Source organism: Mus musculus, chromosome 8, assembly GCF_000001635.26.
Source record: "Mus musculus strain C57BL/6J chromosome 8, GRCm38.p6 C57BL/6J".
Taxonomy (NCBI): domain Eukaryota; kingdom Metazoa; phylum Chordata; class Mammalia; order Rodentia; family Muridae; genus Mus; species Mus musculus.
This window is the reverse complement of record NC_000074.6, coordinates 25,754,480-25,778,943: the sequence shown is the minus strand read 5'-3', so window position 1 is coordinate 25,778,943 and position 24,464 is coordinate 25,754,480. Positions and strand designations below refer to the sequence as shown.

General features: G+C 41.8%; 1 protein-coding gene, 1 long non-coding RNA gene and 1 pseudogene across 2 annotated transcripts in view; 2 read left to right on the top strand and 1 right to left on the bottom strand.

The window, feature by feature from the left end:
- Bag4 (BCL2-associated athanogene 4) overlaps positions 1 to 14,406 on the top strand; it is a 20,672-nt gene extending 6,266 nt beyond the window's left edge. Inside the window, exons 2-5 of the mRNA NM_026121.3 lie at positions 1,417 to 1,521; positions 7,611 to 7,865; positions 9,408 to 9,662; positions 10,535 to 14,406. Coding sequence (NP_080397.1) covers positions 1,417 to 1,521; positions 7,611 to 7,865; positions 9,408 to 9,662; positions 10,535 to 11,020 — 1,101 coding nt within the window. The 3' untranslated portion in view covers positions 11,021 to 14,406. The remainder of the gene's footprint in view (positions 1 to 1,416; positions 1,522 to 7,610; positions 7,866 to 9,407; positions 9,663 to 10,534) is intronic.
- Gm19075 (predicted gene, 19075) lies at positions 2,431 to 3,108 on the top strand (annotated as a pseudogene).
- Positions 9,242 to 24,464, bottom strand: Gm17484 (predicted gene, 17484). The gene is made up of 2 exons (NR_154462.1): positions 24,225 to 24,464; positions 9,242 to 11,321 (listed from the first exon to the last, which is right to left on the bottom strand). It is a non-coding gene; the product is annotated as a predicted gene, 17484 (long non-coding RNA).

The following is a 24,464-nucleotide window of genomic DNA, read 5'->3' as shown; positions in this document are numbered from 1 at the left end:
TTCGCCTGTTTCAGAGCCACTTGTACCTTCTCAGCCACCCACCCCCTGTGGTCGGTGGTCCCAAATTCCAGTAACCCAGAAAATCAAAACTCTAGAAGCTTGTAATTAATCAGTCAGATTTATATATCAATAAATTTTCAATTCACAAGATGCCAACACGATAATTTCAGAGCCAGTTGATAATGATACAAGGTACCCACCTAGATTACACAAGTTATTCTATCCCTATGTGATATTATAGCTACCTGTGGCTAAAAAGCCATGTGGAATGTGAATCGTCCTGCTCATCCTCCATCTTCCTCCTCTTCCCTCCCTCCTCCATCCCTGTCTCTGAAACTCTTCCCTCTGCCTCCCTTTTCCCTGTCCAATCACAGGCTTCTTGTATTAATATTTAAAGTGATTGGACAGGGAAAATTCTGCTACCCTTGTGTAGTAAGAGTTTTGTGTTCCAAAGTTGTTGGGTAAGTATAATTCTAAATAGTGATGATGCATAACTTATTTTGTACCAGTTAAATAGGGTAAATATTTCATATCTGAATGTTTGTGACCAGAAAGAAGTATTTCAGATTTCAGATTTTTTGTTTGTTTGTTTGTTTTTCAAGACAGGGTTTCTCTGTGTAGCCCTGGCTGTCCTGGAACTCACTCTGTAGACCAGGCTGGCCTCGAACTCAGAAATCCTTCTGCCTCTGCCTCCCAAGTGCTAGGATCAAAGGCGTGTGCCACCACCACCCGGCCAGATTTCAGATTTTTGAAAGCATAAAACATGAGTTATTTTGAAGGCAGGACCCGAATCTAAACATGAAATTTATTTATGTCTAACTTTTACATGTGGCTTTGAGGATAACTGTACGGCATTTTAACACCCTGCATTGTTTGTTTTGCTGGGCTGAGGATGGAACCCAAAGCCTCTAAGTGAAGTGCTTATGAAGTGCTCTCCCACGGGACCACACACCCATTACCTGCATTTGACTGCAGCTTATCAAATGAGATCAACTATGAATTTTTCCTCTTGGGACATCATATCAAAGTTCTAAATGTCCAGAATTAGAACAGTTTGGATTTCAAAATTTCACATTGGGTATACTCAAAATGTACTGATGAGTGGTAGTGACTGAAGTGGACAAAGGCAGACTACTGTCTCTGGTTTTCCTAGTCATGTTGAGTCTCCTAATCTGCCTCATGTTAGAAGTCTTTGTTTTGCTTGTTTTGCTGTCTAACTGGTATTAAGAGTGACTTGGTCATGTCAGTGTTCCCTGTAATCCTAGCACTAGAAGGCAGAGGCAAGAGGGTTGCAAGTTTGAGGCCTTGGTGGTATAGCAAATTTCAAATTACTTGGTGTATGTAGGGAAACTCTGTTGCAAAAGAAAGTATCAACAGTAGAAAGAATGCTATTTAACTTGTTCCTCTTTTCCTTAGGAACAGCCACCATATCCTGGCTATAACTCCAACTACTGGAATTCTGTGCGACCCAGGGCTCCATACCCAGGCTCCTACTCTGTGAGGCCAGAGTTACAAGGCCAGGTATGTTTGGAAATTAGCAGATTTCCTTTTCCTTTTCGTTCTTTGTTGTTGTTTGTTTTTGTGGGTTTATTTGTTTTGTTTTGTTTCTGTGTCCTGGTTGTCCAGGAATTTGCTCTGTAGATCACACTGGCCTTGAACTCCTAAGTGCTGTAATTACCTCTCAGCTCTCTTTTCTTTTTTAAAGGTAGTTTTATAAAGCACAGATGGCCTTGAACTTCTTGACCCTTGATCCTCTTTTAAGTGCTAGGATTCTAGGCCTTTTACCACACCAGTTTTATTCAGTGTTCAGGGCTTCTTGAACATTAGGTAAGCACTCCCACAAGCTTCAATTAAAACGATTATTGGCATATATTAAGTATATGATAATGGGTCTCATTTTCCTCTTTTTATTTTATTAAAATTTTGTATTCAGTATATTTTGATCAGTCTTTTCCATCACCCTACTCCTCCCAGGTGTCCTCACCTCCCTCCCTATGTACCTAACTTCTTGTTCTTTCAAAAAAACAAAAAAAAAAAAGAAAGAAAATAAAAATAAACACCTATAAAACAAACAAACTAAAATGAGCCCTCAACAAAACAAGGAGTTTGTGTTGGCCAGCTGCTCTTAAAGGTGGGTTTGACTTGGTGTGTGGTTGCTATACCTGGTGTCAACTCCATTTGGAATAGCTGATTTCTCTTTCCCAGCAGGTACCAGCTGCAGAGAGCTTGTTCTTGGTAAAGGATAGGAGATTGTGTCCACTTGCCCTCTTTCTTTTTTTAGGGTATGTTGAGACAAAGTTTTTCTGTGTAGCCTTGGCTGTCCTAGAAGTCACTGTGAAGACAAGGCTGGCCTCAAACTCAGAGAGAGATCTGCCCCCTTCTCTGCCTCCCGAGTGCTGGGATTACAAGTGTGTGCTGCCATGCCCATGAGCTGGAGTGGCTGCCTCCTGAAAGAACCTTTTGCCCAGAATAGCACCCAGACTTGATGTTCCCCCAATTATTGACATTATTGAGATCATGTCACAGGACACATTTATGAGCACTATCTCTGCAGGAAATATTTTATGAACAGTGTGATGACAAAATGAAGATTTTGTCTTTTCAGGGACCATCTTTTGAGGCCACAGTGGCAAGTGGAGGTAGTGCCGGCTCAGAAAAGGCGCCGACTTCTTTGCTAACAGGAATATCAGAATGGCTTGCCTATAAATGGAGGAAAAGTATGCAGCCAGAACTAACTGGAGCTAAAGTGGTGGGAATGGGGTCTGTTTAGAAGAGTGAAGTTTTACATTGTAGATAACTGGCAGATCAGCTACATACTGCAGCTGGTCTGTTCATGGCCTGTTCTAATGACATGCAATTGGTCAGACAGGAAAATTAGTAGTACCAGAACTTTTTTACTTTTTTAACTCCAATTAAGCTATCTACTGTCCCATTGCACACTTCTGTGTTTGCCTGTCAGGATATCTGGAGCCATCCAGTATTTGGCTGGGACAAAGGACAACAAAGTAATTGTAGCTATTAGCAAAGACCGAGAAGATGCCATTTCCAAGTGCAGATATGGAATAGTCACAGATTTATTTAATGGTTTATGAGGTACTGAAGAAAAAAAACTAGATCAAGGTCATAATCACGCCTTAAAACAATTTGGAGGCAAGGCCATTGATACTCTGAGTTCAAGGTCAACCTGATCTACAGAGCAAGTTCCCAGACAGCCCGGACTACACAGAGCCAAAAAAAAAAAAAAAAAAAGAAGGAAAGAAACTATCAGCATTCTGCTTAAATCATAGAAATTTATAGTTTTAGGGGAAAATTCTAAGAGCAGACACAGTGTCCTTTGATGAACCGATTATTATATCTCTTCTTAGTTATTTGTGGTTCCAAACAGTTATTTTATAAAATGTTCTAATTCTGTAATATATAATAAAGCTTTTTTAAAATGTAAATTAACCAATTAATGTAAGTGTATTAAATATCTAGAAGCAGGGCATGGTGGCACATCTTTAGTCCCAGGATTTGGAAGGCAGCAGCAGGCAGATCTCTGAGTTTGAGGCCAGTGTATGGTTCTACAGAATGAGTTTCAGGATAGTTAGAGCCAAACAGGAAAACCCTGTTTGGAAAAACCAAAAAAAGAAAAAGAAAAGAAAAAAGATGCAGAGGCAGAGATAAGGAGAATCACAAGTTCAGCACTAGCAGAAGCTTCACAGAGAATTTCAGAATAAGACCCTTTTCATACTGACAGACATAAAATTGAAAAGTAAGGAAAGAATGAAGATAACTTGGGAAATACATCTTAAGCCTTTCCTCTATCGTCTGTTTACGCCTGAAACCATTACACGCCTTTTAAATGTTTAAATTCAGTTTCTAGTTGTGTGTGTGTGTGCTGAGTGTGCCATAGTGCACGTGTGGAAGTCAGGAGAGAACTCTTATAAGTTCTTTTCACTGGATCAAGGGATTAGGCTTGCGTCATTAGGCTTGCAAAACAGGCACTTTTACCCATTAAGCTATCTACTGCCCCATTGCACACTTCTGTGTTTGCCTGTCACGTGCAATTTATAGACTCAGTGACAGGAACTTCTTTGTTCTTACCTCCATAGCTCTTAGCCTTTTGAGTGCTGGAATTATGGGCCTTTGACCACCATACCCAGCTTCCTCCTCATTTTCTTTCATATTAAGGAAAATTTCAAAGGTAGAAACAAATGTTCCTCTCAGTTTCAACAAGTCTCAATACTGGACCATATTGTGTTTATCTTCAGAAGGTTTTGAAACAGATACCAAATAGTGTAGTTTTGTTGCTTGTAAATAAACTTAAGTATGTGTATTTAAAAACAACAAAACAAACCCTACCAGTTTAAATGAGACTGTCCCCATAGACTCTGACAGTGAGCAGTTGGTTCCCAGTTGGTAGTACTTTGGGGAGGTTTAAGAGGTATGGTCTTGTATAAAGAAGTATGTATGTCACTACGGGTAGGTTTTGATAAAGACTTGAGCCACTCTCAGCTTGTTTTTTTCTGCTTTGTGCTTATAGTTTAAGATGTGAAAATAAAAACAAAACAAACAAGCAAACAAACAAAAGATGTGAGCTCTTAGAGTTGGAGAGATGGCTCAGTAGTTAAGAGCACTGGCTCTTTCAGAGAACATGGGTTCAATTCCCAGCACCCACATGGTAGCTTACAACTTTCTATAACTGTACTTCCAGGGGACCCAAAACCTTTACATACATGCAAGCAAAATACCAATGGACATAAAATGAAAAGAGAGAGAGAGAGAGAGAGAGAGAGAGAGAGAGAGAGAGAGAGAGAGAAAACGAACATGAGAGGGGGGCTGGGGAGATGTGAGTTCTTAGCTTACTGCTCCAGCCTCTGTGCCTCTACTACACCATAGTGGGATTCAGCCCTGAATCAAAAACCCAAATAAACCCTTCTCTTAATTGGTCATGTGTTTATCCCAGCAACAGAAAAGTGTCTATTACATATAACATTATTAAAACTTTACAAAGAATCACCAGCAAGATAATGTAGTGAGTAGAGGTGCTTGTTGCCGATCTCATCCCTCAGGTTCAGTTTCTGGAACCCACGTGGTAGAGGGATACAATTCTTAGAGGTGCCCTCGTGTGTGATGTACGTTCCCACCACTGTCACCCACACAATAAAGATGGAAGACCAGGCATGGTGACACATACCTTCATTTCCAGCACTCAGGAAGCAAAGGCAGAAGGATTGAATTCAAGGCCAGTCCTATGTACATAGCAAGTTCAGGCCAGCCAAGCCATATAATGAGACCCTGTTTCAAAAAGAGTGGATAAATAAAGGTAAAAACAAAGCAAGAGATTTTATTTACAAGAAAACAGTTCTAAAATTAAATTACTCATTTTTAACAATATATTGAATAAAATTTCTTAAAAGAATAATTCTTGGGGCTAGAGAGATGGCTTAGTGGTTAAGAGTCCTGGCTGCTGTTCCAGAGGACCTGGGTTCAATTCCCACTACACACATGTCATCTTACAGCTTGCTGTAACTCCAGTTCGGGGGAATCCAACACCCTTACACAAGACAAACATGCAGGCAACACACCAATGCATGTGAAATAAAAATAAATTAAAATTTTTTCTTTAAAGAAAAAAAAAAAAGAATAGTCCTCAATCGACTTAGTCATTTGATTACCATAGGCCACTTAGGATCTGTGGCACGTGTGTGTGTGTGTGTGTGTGTGTGTGTGTGTGTGTGTGCGCGCGCGTGCTTTTCGCCTGCTTGTACATATGCAGTGCCTGTAGAGACTAGAAGGGAATCAGAATTCCTGGAAGTAGAATTACTAATGGTTGTGAGCTGCCAAGTGGATGCTGGAAACTGAACCTGGGTCCACCGGATGAGCAGCCAGCGCCCTTAACTTCTGAGCCATCCCTCCCTCCCTGTGCTGTTTTGTGTAATTACAAGTAATATACTTGACAGCTTCGAGCCTGTGACTTTTTTCTAGATGAGTGATTTCCTTGGGAAGCTGGAATACAGACCAAAGAGTCACGTGATGTTTTATCAAATCTTGACCTTTGTATTCTATTAAGGAGTTCTTTTTTCGGGACTGAAAACCTCAAGGGCTTATGGGGAATATATCACTTGGCTCTTTCTTCTTGTTCCTGACCACACATGCAGTTCTTTAGGCACTTGTATTTTCTTTCTCTTGTTTTGTTTTTAAATCGGGGCCTATTAATGTAGGCCAAGGCTTTCTACCTAGTAGTCTTCCTGCCTCGCCTTCCCTAGTGCTGGGACTACAGGTGTGCACACACAATTCGGATTCCTCCTTTTCTCACATAGGCTCTCACTGTGTAGACTACTAGCTGCAAACTTAATTCTTCCTGGTACATCCTGCTGGCTTACAAGAAAACATGATCCTGTGTGTTTACTATTTTAAAAAGCTAAAGGGAAACTAGGGAGATAGTTAGGTGGACAAAGTGCCCTCCATGCAAACGTGATCTGAGTTTGGATTCCCAGAACCACATAAAGGCTGTGTTCCCATGTGTCTGTGTTCCCTAGCCTGGAATTTAAAACAGTGAATAAGAGACCCTGTGTCATACAAGCTCAACAGCAAGTGAAAGACAAGGACCCACTATCTAGATTGTCCTCTGACCTCCACAAGCATGCAGTCTCCATGATACACATACTCACATCATTCACACACACACACACAGAGCAAATAATAGAAAACATTATAAAGTAAGAGTTGAAGTTTAGGGCTTAGCTTTAATCTTATTTGGAGCATTAAGCAGGATTCTGGGTATGAGGAATGTCGTAGTCTAGGTAGGTGATTTAAAACCACAGGAAAAAGGATCAGCAATGTATCTTGGAGGTAGTACACTTGTCTGACACACACAAGGTCCTGGGTTTAATTCGCAGCACTGCTTAAAACAATAACCAAACTATAATAACCCACAGTAGTAAGCAGTATAGTGAAGAGTTTCTCTGTTATCTGTTATTGCTATCAGGAAAGCAGGGTGGTTGCTTAATTCAATATGGACTGGGTCATTTCTGGAACTCACCATAATACTTACAATATTGTAGTCACCATCTGATGAACAAACTGTTTATCTGCTAAGTCACTTATTCTTGTTATCTTAATTTTTCATAATAATCCTACAAGGTAAATTTTGGCTCTTCATTTTCCTGTTAGAGAAACGGAAGCTAAGAGTAACTAAATATAAAGCTATTAGAGAGTGTTTCTGACTTTTTCCCCCTTTCTATTATATAATGATATTCCTTTTTCCTCTACCCTGTCTCCAAGGATTCCTAGAGTTGCCTCCTGTGGGCACAAGCTCTCTGCTTAGACATGCAGTTATGAATTAAATGTAAAAAGATGTTTGGGGGACCCATTACTTCTCACTTTGTCATCACCATGTAGTCTTCCATTGATGCCCCTTAATTTATATAGCCTGAGTTCAGTACCTGGAGTGTGATTATAGCAAATAGAGAAAGTACCTCATAGACTGCTTACATAGCTTATATGGTCATCGGTTACTGACATCTTACTTCCTAAAGTTCTCAAGGTTGAACACTAAGGCGTTTTTAGCCCTTCAACCCATTTATCTTTTCCTTGCCACTACCTTTTTTTCCCCCCACCCCCAGAGCCTGAATTCTTATGCAAATGGAGCATATGGACCGCCTTACCCTCCTGGCCCTGGAGCAAGTACTGCCTCCTACTCTGGGGCTTACTATGTACCTGGCTATACACAGAGCAATTACTCCACGGAAGTTCCAAACACCTACCGTTCACCTGGTAACAGCCCAACTCCAATGTCTCGTTGGATGTATTCCCAGCAGGACTGTCCAACAGAAGCACCTCCTCTGAGGGGACAGGTGCCAGGATATCCTGCTTCACAGGTAAGCAGTTTCCCGTGAGGGAAAAAAAATGCCTCTATTTCCTGAATTTTAAACAGTGGAAAGTTACCCATTTACACTGGTTCTGTTTTAAGAAAACAACTAGAGCCATACACGACATGTACATCTTTAACCCCAGTTCTCATGAGGCAGAGAGAGGCAGGTGAAGCCCTTGAGTTCATGACCATTCAGGACTACGTAATGTGACCTTGTCTCAAAAACAAAACAAAACAAAATGGCTGGAGAGATGGCTCAGCCGTTCAGAGCACTGACTGCTCTCTTCCAGAGGTCCTGAGTTCAATTCCCAGCAACCACATGGTGGCTCACAACCATCTGTAATTGGGCTCAATGCCCTCTTCTGGTGTGTCTGAAGACAGCAACAATGCTATTCTCATACATAAAATAAATAAATCTTTTAAAAAAAAAAAAAGAACAAAAAAGGAAGTACTGTAGATGTTAAAAAATTGTTTGACAAGTGAAGGAAGGGGTTTCTTTTATATTGATGCCTAAATGGATGTGGCTGAAGAGACCTTAAAATATCATAATTCCTTTAAATCCTAATATATTTATTATTTGTGTGCATGATGGGAGTTGTAAGGGATGGCACACATGTACCACAGCGCATGTGTAGCGGACAGAGGCCAGCTTTGTGGAGCAGGTTTTCACTTTCTGTGGGTTCCAGGGATCAAACTCCGGTCCCCAGACTTGCATAACAAGTGCCTTTACACACTGAGCCATCTCTCCAGCCCATAATTTATATATTTTTGTCTGTTTCTTTTTTGTCTGTTTCTTCTTTGAGATCAGGTGTTAGTATGTCACCCTGGGCACCTGGAACTCCCTCTACAGACCTAGCTGGCCTCAAATAATCACAGCAAATTGCCTATTTCTCTCCCCTGAGTGTCGGGACTAGATACACATGGTACCACACCTGGCACCTCTTTAGTTTTCTCCTATTTTCATTCTTTTTAATTCCATGTGTACTCGTGACTGTGTGCTCATGTCCATGAGTGCAGGTACTCAGGCCACAGGTGTGAGCACTCCTGGAACTAGAGTGATGGATTCCGGAGCTACCTCATACGGAATCTAGGATTTCAACTTGGATCCTCTAGAAGAGCAGTGTGTGCTCTAACCACTGAGACGTTTCTCCAGCCCCCATACAATTTTTGTAATAGATCTTTAGTTGTTGCTTGAAGCTTTCCCTAACTTAGTCTTTCCTAATGCTTCTAGGTGTATATTAATATGCTGTGAGTATACCAAACCTATTCCTGTTTGTTTTGAGAACACTTCTACTGTCTTATAATGTATGGATTCATTTATCTGTAGTGCTTTTGGAAAATACATGCTTCACCCAGTGAATTTGAAGTCTAACTCATGAGTCTTTTAACAACTCTGTTCTTTATTTTGGGAGCCAGGTTTTCTCAGGTGTGGAGAACTTTTGGTAACTGATTAATGAGTCACTAGCAGGTCAGGACCTGTCTGTGCTGTTTTCATTACGTATAAGCAGTGACCTGCCAGCATAGCAGCATATTTGTTTTCCCAATCTAGAACCCTGGAATGACCTTGCCCCATTATCCTTATGGAGATGGCAACCGCGCTGTGCCGCAGTCAGGAGGGACTGGACGACCACAAGACGATGCCTGGGCTTCCAGCGCTTATGGGATGGGAGCCCGTTACCCCTGGCCTTCAGCTGCACCCTCAGCCCCCTCGGCTGGGAGCCTGTACATGACGGAAAGTGCTTCACCGTGGCCAGGCAACAGTTCTCCTCAGCCGCCTCCTTCACCCCCACCTCAGCAGCCTAAGGTAGGAGGCCTTCCGAGTGCTATTCCTTTGATCTCTAGGCAATTAAGAGGACACAAGACGACACTTCTTTCTCTGTATTAGTCTGTTAGATGCAAAACAGTTGGTGGTTTCTACTAAGCATGGTGTTAGCTTCCTTTTCTCTTACAGACAGTATTGTTTGGGGATTTTTTTTAAGGTTCTTATCTGTTGTTGTAATTTTTCATTATTTTTTATGTGTACGGATATCCTGGCTGCCTGTATGTCTATGGGCCACATATGTGCTTGTTGCCCTTGGAGGCTTATCCCCTGGAACTGGAGTTACAGACAGTTATGAGCTGCCTTGTAACTTCTGAGAATCAAATTTGGGTCCTCAGGAGAAGCCATCTCTCCAGGACCATATCTTTTTTAAAAAGACAGGAAAATGCTTCTTTTCTGCCGGAACTATCTGAATATTAAATAGAATCAAGGGATGTATTTCACAATCTCATGTTATGCAGCGAGAGGAAAATCGATGTGAATAGCACGTGCTGGCTTGGGTGCTGGGCTTTACATAAGCCATAGACACACACTCTGCTTTTGCCTATGCTCTGAAGGCTTTCACTGTCTAAGGGAAACTAATGATTAAGTCACCGAGGAATTGTGAGGTCGTAAAATTGGGAAGTGTTCACAGAGTGACTTGCATTGAGGTAGATTCCAACCATCGTATTTAGGAATTGTGTGCCTCCTGCTTCAAAGGGCTCTCCCTTTGTCGTCTAACAGTGTTGGTCTCTGATGGTTCTGTGGAAGTCTTTTCAGTTCTTTCCTGGTTGGTAAACGATGCACACTGACATATCTGATGTTGATAGCTTCCCACTAAGACAGCTTCTGTCTCCTTTCTGTCTTCCCATTTCAAGGACCCCTCGTACTCCTACAACCCATCGGGTCAAGGCCTGAGCCGGCACAGCTTTCCCTGCAGCGTCCATCAGTATGAATCTCCGGGAGCAGTGAACAATGACAACTCAGACCTTTTGGATTCTCAAGTCCAGTATAGTGCTGAGCCTCAGTTATATGGTAATGCCAGCAGCGAGCATCCCAGCAACCAAGTTCCGAGTAATAATCTCCCAGAAGAGTGTTTCTCTTCAGATGAGGGCACTCCTCCAAGTATTAAAAAGATCATACATGTGCTGGAGAAGGTGCAGTTTCTTGAGCAAGAAGTAGAAGAGTTTGTAGGAAAAAAGACAGACAAAGCGTATTGGCTTCTGGAAGAAATGCTGACAAAGGAACTTTTAGAACTGGATTCTGTTGAAACTGGGGGCCAGGACTCTGTCCGTCAGGCCAGGAAAGAAGCTGTTTGTAAGATCCAGGCCATACTGGAAAAATTAGAAAAAAAGGGACTATGAAATAACTTGGAATGCAGGGGAGCCTGTGACTGATTTGGCCAAAGAACTCTTTAATTTGGTTAGTTCCCATCTTTTGAAACGCCTGTTGTGACAAGAAGCAACACATTCCAACTTTCTCCTGACCTAAAACTTGAAAGGGGGAAAAAACTGGAAAAGCCGGCAGAGGAATGAAAGCAGCAGTGACAAGATTCTTTCCGGTTCTCAGATGACTGAACAGAATAGGAAACTGGAGTTGTCAGTATTGCCAAGTAGACCTCTCCTTACGCAAGCCAAGGTGTCTGTAGGCTGCTGCTTGTCAGATCTAAGGAGGGAGAGAGACTTTATGTAAAGGTTGTCAAACGCCTAATCTGAGACAAACAGGCTGTTTTGTAAGCATCTGGACTGTCACATTTTTGTGCATTGTGACTGCAGATACTTCATGTGTATATTATAGCTTAGACTCTTGGACCTCTGTTCTGTTTTCTTACCTGCAGGTCACAAGTGTAATACTATTCTACTTCTTCGTACATTTTGTAGTAATATGTTTAATATAATCAAATATTGGCAGCCAGATATGTGAGCAGTTCTGAACGAATTCATATCCTTTTACCACTTGAATATATTGCAGTGTGTGGTGGGCTCCTAAAGTCATTCGTGTCCTTTCTGTACAGCATGTTCCATTCCATCCTTCCCACTTCTGCTTTTCATGATGGGGAAGGTGACTGAAAATTACATTGAAATAGGAATGACAGTGTTTGTGGACATTCTTTGCTTTGTTGTATTTGGATAAAGATCCACTTTGAAATTGCTTTCTTAAGAAAAATATTTTTTGGCTCTTGCTGCTTCTATAGAGAGCCTTATGATAAAAACATGGAAACTTAAATGCCACGGTTAGTATAAATAGTGACGGCAAAAAAGCAACAAATACAATTCTTTAATAACACCATTCTCCAGTCAGTAGATCTGTGGGACAGATCTGAGCTCGGTTTATGCTGATAGAAGGAAAAGAAGGAGATTCACACTCAGGGAATGAGTCAGCCGTAGCTGAAGTGGAAAATTCTTTTTTTTTTTTTAATTTAAATTTGGTCTATATTTCGTAGGGCAAATTGCATAGAATTGCCTGTTTCATAAGAAAGATGTTATTTAATATTAGTAATAGTCAATTTAGAGCCAAGTTTAAGAAAGGGGCCTTTCTTGGTTATCCGTGTATGTTGTTATTCAGAGACAGGTAAATAATTTACCTTTTAAGCCTAAAGTGAGATCTAGCATTCAGTATCCGCTTTTGCAACAGAGGCAGTTTCTTAGTAGAATATCAAGGTGATACTTTTTTCTAGACTAGCAGGCCTTTATATTAGTGATACTAAGCCTGTAGCCTTCCCTTCTGCTCACAGGAATCAAACAAATGCTAACCTAGGATGAGAAAAAGTGTAGTAAAAAGATTGTCTACGGGCTAGAGATGTGTGTGGCTCTGCCTAACATACATGAAGTCCTGGGCTAAATCCCCAGTAGTGGATAAACCAGCCATAGTGGTACATACCCATCTCAGCATTTGGGAGGTAGACACAGGAAGACTACAAGTCTAAGGTCATCCTCAGCTACCTAATAAATTCAAGGCCAGTCTGAGCCAAATAAGATCCTGCCCCAAAAAATAAACAGGATAAGTGACTCAAGAAGTGATCATTGTATCCTAGGAGTCTGTAGTTTTTAAAAAATATCATTTGGCTGAGTTTGGTGGTGTACACTTTTAATTCAGTCAGAGGAGGCAGGTAGATCTCTTGAGTTCAAGGCCAACCTGGTCAGCCAAGGCTATATAAGGAGACACTATCAAATCCATTTCATCTCATTTAATCTCTTATCTATCTAATCAATCATCTGTCTATGGGGTGTGTGTATTCTTGTGTGCACACGTGTATGTGTGTTTTATATCTATAATTTTTATTTTTGAGACAGAATTTCATGCCGGGTTGGCCTTAAACTTGGCATATAGCCTAGGACAACCTAGAAGTTCTGGTCCTCCTGCCTCACTTTGTATTACACAGGTAGGTGTGTGCCTGGTTTATGCGGTGTCAGGCAAGCACTGTACTGAGGCATAGCTTATGTAGAATATATAAAAGAGAATATAGAAATGTCTTTAAAAGGTTTTCGAAGCTGGATTTGTGGCACACGCCTGTCACTCCAGCATTATGAGGCAGAGGCAGGGTACGTGGATCTCTGAATTTGAGGCTATCTTGGTCTACACAGTTCCAGGCTAGCCAGGAGTGAGCTCTAAGTAACCCTCCAAGCGTTTTCTATAAAAGTTTTGACAATTATGCTCTAAGAGGAGAAACCTTAAAGCTTAGCTGTGTTGTCAGTGAGACAGTGAGAGATTCGGAAGGAAACGTCTTACTTCACTTACGCTGCCCACGATGCCAATTAATGCACATCCTTCATTGGTGTGTGTGTACATGTTACGCACAAATGAACATATATGTGTATATACCTTAAGTTATTTTTTGAACTACTAACATGATTTTAAACTTACAGAAGAGTTGTAAAAATAGCATTCCCGTGTATCCTCCATCTGCCTTCCCCTTGTTTTGACATCTTCTCTAACAGAAACATTTGTTAAAATTAAAGAGTTAATAGTGCTATTAATATTAGCTGAAGTAGCAAGCTAAAAGTAGACACTTCATTTATCTTTTTAGTAGCATCCTCTCAACTGTTCCAGATCCAGTTTTGCATTTGGTTGTCTGTCTCAGTAGTCTTTTGCTCTGTGATGTTACATCCTACGGATGGCTGGTGTTGTCATGTGATCCTGGCGTGGTTCACAACTGAGCGCTCAGCTAACTTGGTGTCTGCTAGGATCCTCTGCTGTAAGCTTTACCCTGCTTTCCTTTGTAATTACTAAGTATTTGCTAGAGACACTTTGAGACTATGCAAATGTCCTGTTTCTGCTTAGAGTTTGCCTCTTACTATCTCCTGGCAGATCTTGCTTGTGGCATTTACTACTGTGGTGTTTAAACGGTGATTTTTTTATTCTCATTTCTTCTATATTTAATAATTGGAATTCTTCTGGAAGGAACTGTGGTTTCTGGATTTATATTTTTAATTATATCAAGATATTCAGGATAGGTATAAACTCAGAATTTAAAGATAGAAATTATGTTAATTGGTTCCAGTGGCCAGTATCAAAGAAAAAAAAAAGCAACATTTGTGACCTGTCTTTGAAAATGTAATGAATAAGAAGGAAACTAGTATTTATGATTCGTAAAATTTGTTTGACTTTTGACTTGAATTTGATTTAAAACTGAAGCAATTTTCTTTTGAAATTCACAACTAGACTTTTTAAAGGTGTCTAAATTTATATTACTTTGGGGGTCATTTTTGTCAAAATCTTGAATAAAGTTACCTACACCTGGCATGATAAACAGCTGTTTTCTCTCTAGCACCTTTGTTCAGGGAGACTACCAAGGTTAATGCTAACCAGAGCAGCCCTACTGAAGCTTCTGGAGGCTGCTGGGCTCTGTCTTCCCTACCTAAGGCGATATGCTGCTTTTAAAGAGAGAGGTTTGTAAAAACAAATAATGAACAACAAAAGGAATAGTGCTTTAGTTAGTTGGCATAAAGAATAACCCCTAACTAGTTTGCTTGGTTTTTTTTGTTGTTGTAGTTGTTGTTTTTTTGTCCATTATCCAAGGTGGGTGCATGGCAGTGTCCAGGCAGACATGGTGGAGGAGGAGCTGAGAGTTCTACATCTTCATCTGAAGGCTGCTAGTGGAAGACTGACTTCCAGGCAGCTAGGATGAGGGTGTTAAAGCCTACACCCACAGTGACAAGCCTACTCCAACAAGGCCACACCTCCTAATAGTGCCCACTCCCTGGGCCAAGCATATACACACCATCACATCATTTTTGATTTTTTTTTATTTAATTTTTAAAGTTACAGGTTTAGGGCAGGTGAAATGTCTCAGTGGGTAAAGGTACTTACCCCCAGACCTGAGGACCTGAATTGAATCCTCTGGACCCACAGTGGGAAAGGAGAGACCTCACTTGGTTTACCTCTGACTTCCATGTGCATGCTCTCACACACACTCAAAAAATAAGTATATGAAAATTATGTTCTGAGTTTGGTGAGTCAGATTATGAAAACCAGCATTCTCCTCGTCCCACCCCTTTTTCTCCCCATTGAAGGCAACCACTTAAATGTTTTGTTAGATTTACAGTGGTTGTACCTTTAATCCCAGCATACAAGAGGTAGAGGCAAGCAGATCTCTGTGAGTTTGAGGCTAGCCTGGTCTATCAAATGAGTTCTAGGACAGCCAGGGCTGTACAGAGAAAACCCTTGTTTTGAAAAACAAAAATCTGTTAGGTTTACTATTTTACCTGTTTTGAGTGTTTTACCTGCTTGTCTGTGTGCTCATTGTATATGCCTGATGCCCTTAGAGACCAGAAGAGGGCACCAGATTCTCTGGAACTAGAGTCACACTTAAGACCTGCCATGTGAGTGCTAGGAATTGAAGCCAATACCCCTATCCCCCCAGCAAGAGCAGAAGTACGCTTAACTGTCTGCTAACTCTCCAGCCCTGGCGACCACTTTCTAATGTAAAATATACTTTGGAAATGTATCGCTGACTTTTAAATAACACAATTGTATTTTTTTCTCTTAGTCTTAGAGTTCTGTTGTTCTGTGAGAGAGCAACTTGGCTTTGAGCTTGCTCTGTAGCCCAGGGTAGCTTTGGAATGTCCTCTTCCTGCCTCAGCCTGCTGGAACTCTGGGGATTTACTGCACCCTTCTGCATTTCCTACAGGATGGTAGGCATTTCTTTTTCTGCCTATCATTTCCACAATCTGGCTCAGTCCGTCCCTCCCTACTTCTGAATACAGCTGCAGTCCTAACTTTGTCGTTACTAACCAGGGCTCAGTCCTGTAGTGAGTGGGCATTTCGTGAATGACTTGTTTTCCCTGTAATTAATCTTTTTTTTTAAAGATTTATTTATTTATTATATTTAAGTACACTGTAGCTGTCTTCAGACACACCAGAAAAGGGCATCAGGGGCTGGTGAGATGGCTCAGTGGGTAAGAGCACCTGACTGCTCTTCCAAAGGTCCAGAGTTCAAATCCCAGCAACCACATGGTGGCTCACAACCATCCATAACAAGATCTGACTCCCTCTTCTGGTGTGTCTGAAGACAGCTACAGTGTACTTACATAAAATAATAAATAAATCTTTAAAAAAAAAAAAAAAAAAAAAAAAAAAAAAGGGCATCAGATCTCATTACAGATGGTTGTGAGCCACCATGTGGTTGCTGGGATTTGAACTCAGGACCTTCGGAAGAGCAGTCAGTGCTCTTAACCACTAAGCCATCTCTCCAGCCCTGTAATTAATCTTTTTGTCTTACTTGGATGCCTATGTCCTTAATGATCTATTTTTGGCCTGTTAAGTATTTGCTCAAGATCTGTACATTATTTCATTTTGTTTCAGATTCCTGGGGAAGTCTGCTAGAGCTTTTGTTCCATAAATGGAGAATTCCCTTGGCCTCTTGTTTACCTGTATTGCATGTTGTGATGGTTTGTGTATGCTTGGCCCAGGGAGTGTCACTATTAGGAGGTGTGGTCTTGTTGGAGTAGGCGTGTTACTGTAGGTGTCGGCTTTAAGACCCAAATCCTAGCTGCCTGGAAGCCAGTAGTCTGCTAGCAGCCTGCAGATGAAGATGTAGAACTCTGAGCTCCTCCTGTACCATGCCTGCCTGGATGCTGCCATGCTCCTGCCTTGATGATAATGAACTGATCCTCTAAACCTGTAAGCCAGCCTCAATTAAATGTTGTCCTTATAAGACTTGCCTTGGTCATGGTGTCTATTCACAACAGTAAAACCCTAAGACATGTGTGTAGTTTTGTCGTTGGTGGTGGTGTTGTGTTTTTGTTTGTATTTTTTTTTCCTTAGCTTATTTCAAGAGATGGCGTTTCAGTAGCTTCATGGGAAGTGTTTGCTTTTCTCAAGGTCTTGTGTGACTTAAAGTGTCAGTTTTACCACATATTGGACAGATAGTTTACTAGATGAGTCTTAAATACTTGGGAATGGTTACTTTAAGAATTGTAGATTGTTCTGTTGTCTCGGGGCTTCTAGAGTTTAGTTTCTAGAATTGCTTCTGAGACGTGTGTACCCCTGTGGTCATCTGTACAAGACCCATTAGAGGGAGAGGGCAGTTTCACTGAGTTCACTGAGAGTACGTTGACTTCATACTTAGTATGTGGCCAGTGGTGACCTTGAACTTGTGATTTTCCCATTGCTAGCTCTCAAGTGCAGGTTGCAGGGTTATGTGACTCTTCCTGGTTGTTTGTTTTGTTTGTTTTGTTTTTTTAGTGTGTGTTTTGATTTTGAGTTTTGTTTGTATTGTTTTGTTTTGGGACAGGGTTTCTCTATGTAGACCAGGCTGGCCTTGAACTCATAGAGATCCACCTGCTTCTGCCTACTGAATGCTAGGACTAAAGATGTGCACCACCACTGCCGGTTTAGCGTGTAAGATTTTTAAAAATCCTGTCATGGAGCCAGGCGTGGTGGCGCATGCCTTTAATCCCAGCCCTTGGGAGGCAGAGGCAGGTGGATTTCTGAGTTCGAGGCCAGCCTGGTCTACAAAGTGAGTTCTAGGACAGCCAGGGCTACACAGAGAAACCCTGTCTCAAAAACAAAAAAAAAAACACAAAAAAACAAACAAAGAAAATTCTGTCATGGAATTTAGCAGTATAGCTTTGGTGTGGGTCTATCTTTATTTATTTTGTGGGGGCATGTCCATCTTAGAAATCAAACATTTATGTATTTTCTTGATTTGTATTTGGCTTGTTAAGTTCTCCCTTACCTAGGTCTACCTTTAACAGAATTACTTCCATACTTTACTCCCCCCCCCCCTTTTTTTTAAAAATAAGACAAAGTAGGCAGCCCTGCTGTCCTAGAAAACTCTGTGTAGACCAGGCTGGCTTACAGCTCACAGAGCTCTGTCTGCCTCTGCCTTCTGAGTGCTGGGATTAAAGATACATACCACTATGCCCAGCTTGCACGACTATTAATTTCTAATCTTTTCCTGTTGAGAGTCTCTTTGTATAGTTAACAATACTTTACATATTTGAAGCTATTAATTTCTTCTTCCTGAATTACAGACTTCCTCCAGAATTTCCTTTTCTTTTAAGGTTTACATTTCTTACTAATAGAGGTGTTCCTTAAGGTCTGTTCTTAGATTTTTGTTTTTGTGATTCTTCATGTTGTGGGAAAGGAGGGGTTCTCCCCTTCCACAATGACTGTTCCAAGGCTTGAACTCAGGTCTTCAGCCATCTCACTAATGCCCACATGCACACCTTTCCCCTTGACATTGTTTTCCACCCACCCGCTTTCTGCTTCCTTTAAGTGTCTGCGAAAGAACAGCTTCCAGCCACATAATGGTCTTCTACCCATTCAGTGACTTGAGTCATAGGAACTACAGACCAGCCCGTGGTGGCGGGCTAGGCAGTCCAGTCTGGATACGCATACCTCTGCACTCCTTGGGATCAGACTAAGTGTTGCTGAACTCAGAAGCTTGTCCGCTCACCCTGACTGGTGCTCTCCCTGACTGACTGGCCTCCTTGGTCACAGCTTTCTCAGCTGCAGCATGCTCATTTCAATATTTCCAGGATATCTGTAGACCGTTCCCGGGGTGTTTTTGGGAGAACCGGCACCCACTGCATCAGACCCACTTCGATGGGCTTGTTTGCAGAGGATGGCAAACTCCACATATCACAGAGGGCAATGGTGGACATCTGTGATGGGTTAGTGGTCAGCTGTGTGATCAGTCACTAACCAGAAGACATGGCTCCCACAATGCTGTCTGGATCTGACTAATGAGAGTGCTGGGAATGAAGCACCCAGTAATTGGAGCAGCAGACTTGAGCACAGCCCACTGGCCAGTGTCCCCGTTAGATGATGCTGACATCAGCAGGGTTTTCAATAGCAACAGTGGCCTAAACTGTCAGCAGCAGCTTTCCCAGGTCTGTGGTGATGCATCATTCTGAAGATATTCCTTAATTTCTAAGAGACTGGAACTTTTGCCGAACTTCACAGCAAGGGTTAATACACCTTGGGTTCACTTAAGACTGCTGTCCTACTGTGTGCTCAGCCTATTTGTTTAATATGCCTTTAAGAGAACTATGTGACAACCAACCTTATTTGCCTTGGGTTTCCCGTACAATAAGCTTTACAGCCTAAGCAAATGCATAGCTGTAATTTTAAGTTATGTTCTTTTCCATGCCCTTGGCCCACAGTAATGTGTGCATGTTTATATGCATTATGGTCATAGTTTGCTGGGGACAGCAAAATAGGCTGGAAGTAGCCTTGAGATATTGATTGTGTGTTATCTGGGTTAGTTGAGGTCAACTGGGAGTCAGTACTTCAACCCCTGTAACTCTATAAGGTATTTCTCCTTCCTGTCCTGTGTGATGCTTTGCTTTCTGTATTGTTCAACGAGAGGACAAAGCCCACTGTTACACACAGGACAGGAGAAGACAGAACCACAAGACAGTATTCAGGCAGAGGAAGCATAAATTCAGGTCGATACACAGGAACTGGGAGAAGATAGCAGAGTAGAGAATGAATCTGGGCTAGCAGCTTTGGGTTAGATGATACCTGAAGTGCTTTGATTTCTATCTTTAATGTGACACCAACACATTATTGGTGGCTCTGAGTTTATTGTCAGTGTGTTCAAACTGACCGCACAGGTCCTCTTCAAATCTATAATGTAGATACCATCGTCCTGTCCTTTTTTATATGTAGTGTTTCTTCTGGAAGTCAAAAGTTGGTTTGAGGATGTCCTCTTGCAGGCTATCCAGGGCTCCAGACATTGTGCGGAGGTTTTCATTTAAATTATACCATGAATCAAGGCTCTTGTGTGAACCCCTCCCTGGGCAATACTCTGTTTCCCCTGGTGGCAACAGGTAGCAGACTCTGCTGCAACTGGCTTGGAAGTCACTGTAGACCGGGCTAGCCTCAAATTTTCAGTGACCCTTCTGCCTCCTGAGTGCACCACCCACTGTGGGTGGCCTCATTTTGCCCATTTTCTAACTGGATTTATTAACAAAGAATATTCTCCATTTTTAGAAAAATCTGTGATATAATATCCAGTATACATCTAACCCAATTCCATTGTATTAACACCTTTATGGGACATTTATAATGGCCTTCCTTGGTATTTACCTGATAATCTGTTTTTTCTTTCATGAGTCCACACAGTATGTTTCCTTAGGGGTGTCTCTTAGCTGCGCTATTTCTCTGGCTTCACTTGTTTATGCTAGTCTGGGACTACCACCTGAACTATTTTGTAGTTACCTATATATGTGTGATTTATGCCTTCCATTGATATTGTCAGATATGGTCCTAATTAGACCGGAGCTATGAGTTTGAAGAAGAAAAGGCACAAAGCTCGCTAGCCCCCTCATCAGTCTTATCAAGGTGAAATATGTGTGTGTGTGTGTGTGTATATAATATATATATATATATGTACATGTGTATAATATATATTATAGTATGCAAATATACTGTATACACACATCTATATTCATGTATATACTATACATATATATATATATCTCATATATATTATATATATGCCATATATATACTACCAACATGACACTGTGGATGTTGATGCCTTAATTACTGGCTAGAATAGTATCTGTCAGATTTCTACCCTGTAAAGGAACTCTTTTAAAATGTTTTTCTTCATCTTGTAAATGTACATGACTTACTTTATTGACCAATTATAAGTTGAAAATTTCCTAAGTCAAAATGGATTGAGGGCCAGTGAGATGGCTCAGCAGGTAAAGGGGCTTGCTGCTAAGCCTGATGACCTGAGTTCAATCCTCAGAGTCCACCTAAAGGTGCGTCTTGTTTACTTTTCTATTGCTGTGATAAAATACCATGACCAAGGCAACTCACAGGAAGAATTTATTTGGGGCTTGATATAGAGGGTTAGAGTCCATGGCCTTCCTGTCAAGGAATGGCAGTGGGTGAATAGGCATGGTGCTAGAGCAGTATCCAAGAGCTCACAACTTGAGCTACAAGCACAAGGTAGAGAGAGAACTGGGAATGAGCTTTTGAAACCTTAAAGCAGGCCTCCCATGGCTGACTTCCTCCAACAAGGCCATCCCACCTAATGCTTCCCAAACAATTTCACCCACTGGGGGCCAACTATTCAATGAGCCTATGTGGCCATTACCATTCAAACTGCCGAAAGAGGAAGGAGACAACAGACTCCCACAAGTTGTCTCTGAGCTCCACACATACACTGGGTCATGCCTATCTCCACACAAAAAATAAGTGAATATTTAAAACACTTAATAAAACAAAATAGGGCTTATTCTGGAAAGAAGTGGGAATGATAATTGTTATCTAGCAGTTTCAACATTGCATGTAAACCTCTCTAGGCACCGTACTGGCTACTGTTCTTAACCTTTTGTTCTAGATCTCGCATCAGCAACTACCTGAGGCCAAAGTCAACTCCCTACCTCTGTTAGTCTGCATGGTGTCTCTGCTGCTTTCCTGTTGCCAGCAGGCCAGTGGATTAACTGCAACACAGACCTGTGGCCACAGGACCCAAAATATTTATCTCATCTCTGCACTAGAATATTGAAAGGGAAAAAGTAGAAGCCTGTTTCATAGTTTACCTTTAACACACACACACACACACACACACACACACGCACGCACAAAAGAGATGGCTCAGTGGTTAGGAACACATGCTCAGGAAAAGGACTGTGTGGGTTTAATTCCCATAACCCACACCAGGGAGTTCACAACCACCTGTGACTCTCTAGCCTTTGTGGGCACCCAGATATACACAGAGACATACAACTAAAAACAATGAAATAGTGAAAAAAACCCGAAATAAATATTTAACAAAAAGATTTATACGCAAAGAGTAGCTAGAAAACCTAAGTGAACTCTTATTAATGAGAGCTATTATAAATATTTGCCTAAAACTAGCTACTTCCTGGGCCTTTGGATGAACCTAATTTATTCTGTTTGAGGCAGTGTGTTTCTCAAAGTACAGATCCAAACTACTTGCATCTAAATCTCACGGAGCATTTATTTAAAATACAGATGCTAAATACACATACACAGCAGATTCTTCCGTCCTGCCAAAGACCCCCTGAAAAGAGGATTTCGGATACACACCTGCGTATTTGATTACTGTCAATGTATGTAGTGTCTGACTCTTTTATAGCATCCACTAAGATAAAGTTCTCTGTTATCTCCCTTGGTAGGACTATGAACTACTACTATTCATGGTAGATAGTGTGCTAACTACTTTTGTGTTCGAAGTTCAGAGCAGGCACATGGAGTGACCAGAGTTCATAAAGAGGGCCCCTGGATGATGGAGATTTTGGAGCTGCTTCCAAGAGTAACAAAAGCAAAACCACTTTCATGAGGATCACAGTTCAAGGGCCACGGCCATCTTTAGCTACATAATGAGTCTGAGGCCTGCCTGGGATACCTAAGCTACTAGCTCAAAAGACAATGAAAATCGGCTTTACAACTAAAGCAATAACAAAACTCACAAGTCCAAGGTAGATATATTCTAATGATATACTTTGTTTTTTTTTTAAAGATTTATTTATTTATTATATGTAAGTAAACTGTAGCTGTCTTCAGACACTCCAGAAGAGGGAGTCAGATCTCGTTAAGGATGGTTGTGAGCCACCATGTGGTTGCTGGGATTTGAACTCTGGACCTTCAGAAGAGCAGTCGGGTGCTCTTACCCACTGAGCCATCTCACCAGCCCCCTAATGATATATTTTGATGGGTTATGAAAAAAACCGTTATGTTTTCAGATTCCAAACTGCACCCTAAGAAGCCGCATCATTCTGGGGGCTCCGTGTGTAGCGCAGGAGGCTAGCACACCCAAGGCTCTGAAGTTGATCTCTGGCACTGCAGAATAAAAAGTAAGGTCTAAGGCTTGAAGAGCTGACCCGACAGAGCATCTGTTGCTCTTGCATGGGAAGGATTTGGCTCCCAGAACCAGAGTTACCATCACCTGAAACTCCAGTTCCAGGGGATCTGCTGCCTCCTGACCTCCACAGGCACCAGACACACACATTATATACACACATAGTAAAATAAATCTAAAATGTTTTAAAATATCAGTGTTAAGGACACCCTGCTCCTGCCCCCCAAATGGGGGGAGGGTTTCCAGTGTGGCCTAGCGTGACTGCACGCACAATCCCTTGGGACAAGGCATGAGTTTGATTCCCAGGACCCCTACAGTGAAAGGAGAGCTGATACCTGAAAGTTATTCTCTGAATTCTACACATGAAGCAGCACATACATGACACACACACACACACTGCATTGGCTGGTTTTGTGTGTCAACTTGACATAGGCTGGAGTTGTCACAGAGAGAGTAGCCTCCCTTGAGGAAATGCCTCAGTGAGATCCAGCTGTAAGGCATTTTCTCAATTAGTGATCAAGGGGGAAAGGCCCCTTGTGGGTGGGACCATCCCTGGCGGGTAGTCTTGGGTTCTATAAGAGAGCAGGCTGAGCAAGCCAGGTGAGGCAAGCCAGTAAAGAACATCCCACCATGGCCTCTGCATCAGCTCCTGCTTCCTGACCTGCTTGGGTTCCAGTCCTGACTTCCTTTGGTGATGAACAGCAATGTGGAAATGTAAGCTGAATAAACCCTTTCCTCCCCAACTTGCTTTTTCGTCATGATGTTTGTGCAGGAACAGAAACCCTAACACACACACACAGACAAATATATAAATGTAGTAATTTTTAAAGGTCGGAGACCAATATGGGGCTTCATAGCAAGGCCATCACAAAACAACAACAAAAAAAATCACACAAAAAATGGTGTTACATTAACGTGCAGATATTGGTGTGTAGGTGTTGACTTGCAGAGACTATGTGGTTTTTTTAAAAAAAAAAAAAGTCCACGTTTTGTTCCTTCTCAGTTTCTGGGGGAAAAAAAAAATCTCGAAGCCTTGTCTTATAATCAAGTTAGAAACCAGCAAAGCCTCTTGTCTTTCCTTCCCGTGGCACCTGCTAGTCAGGCGCTCCAGCGACAATCCGCATCTCTAGCCCTGCCAGTCTCCAGAGCGCTGGGCTTACGTGAATAGCCACCGCCATCACCCTACATCAACTAGGTCAAAAACAAAAAACAAAAAAGCCAACAAACAAAAACCTCATTTGCTGCCTCTTACAGCATCCGTATTCTGTCAGACTCACCTCTTAGGCTTTAGGGATAACTTTGACAGCCTCTCAATCCAAATAGAGGGAGGGAATGGAGGACAGACAGACAGACAGAGCCTTCAGTCACCCCAGTCCTGCCCACCGGGGTTGCCGGGACCCATGAGGGGTCAGAAGGTCCGATTTTCCTCCTTCAAAGCCTCAGCGCAGGCAAGGCCTCCCGTGCGTGTCCCCCACGCCCCTAGCGCGTGCCCGGCGCGTGCCCGGCGCCCGACGTCT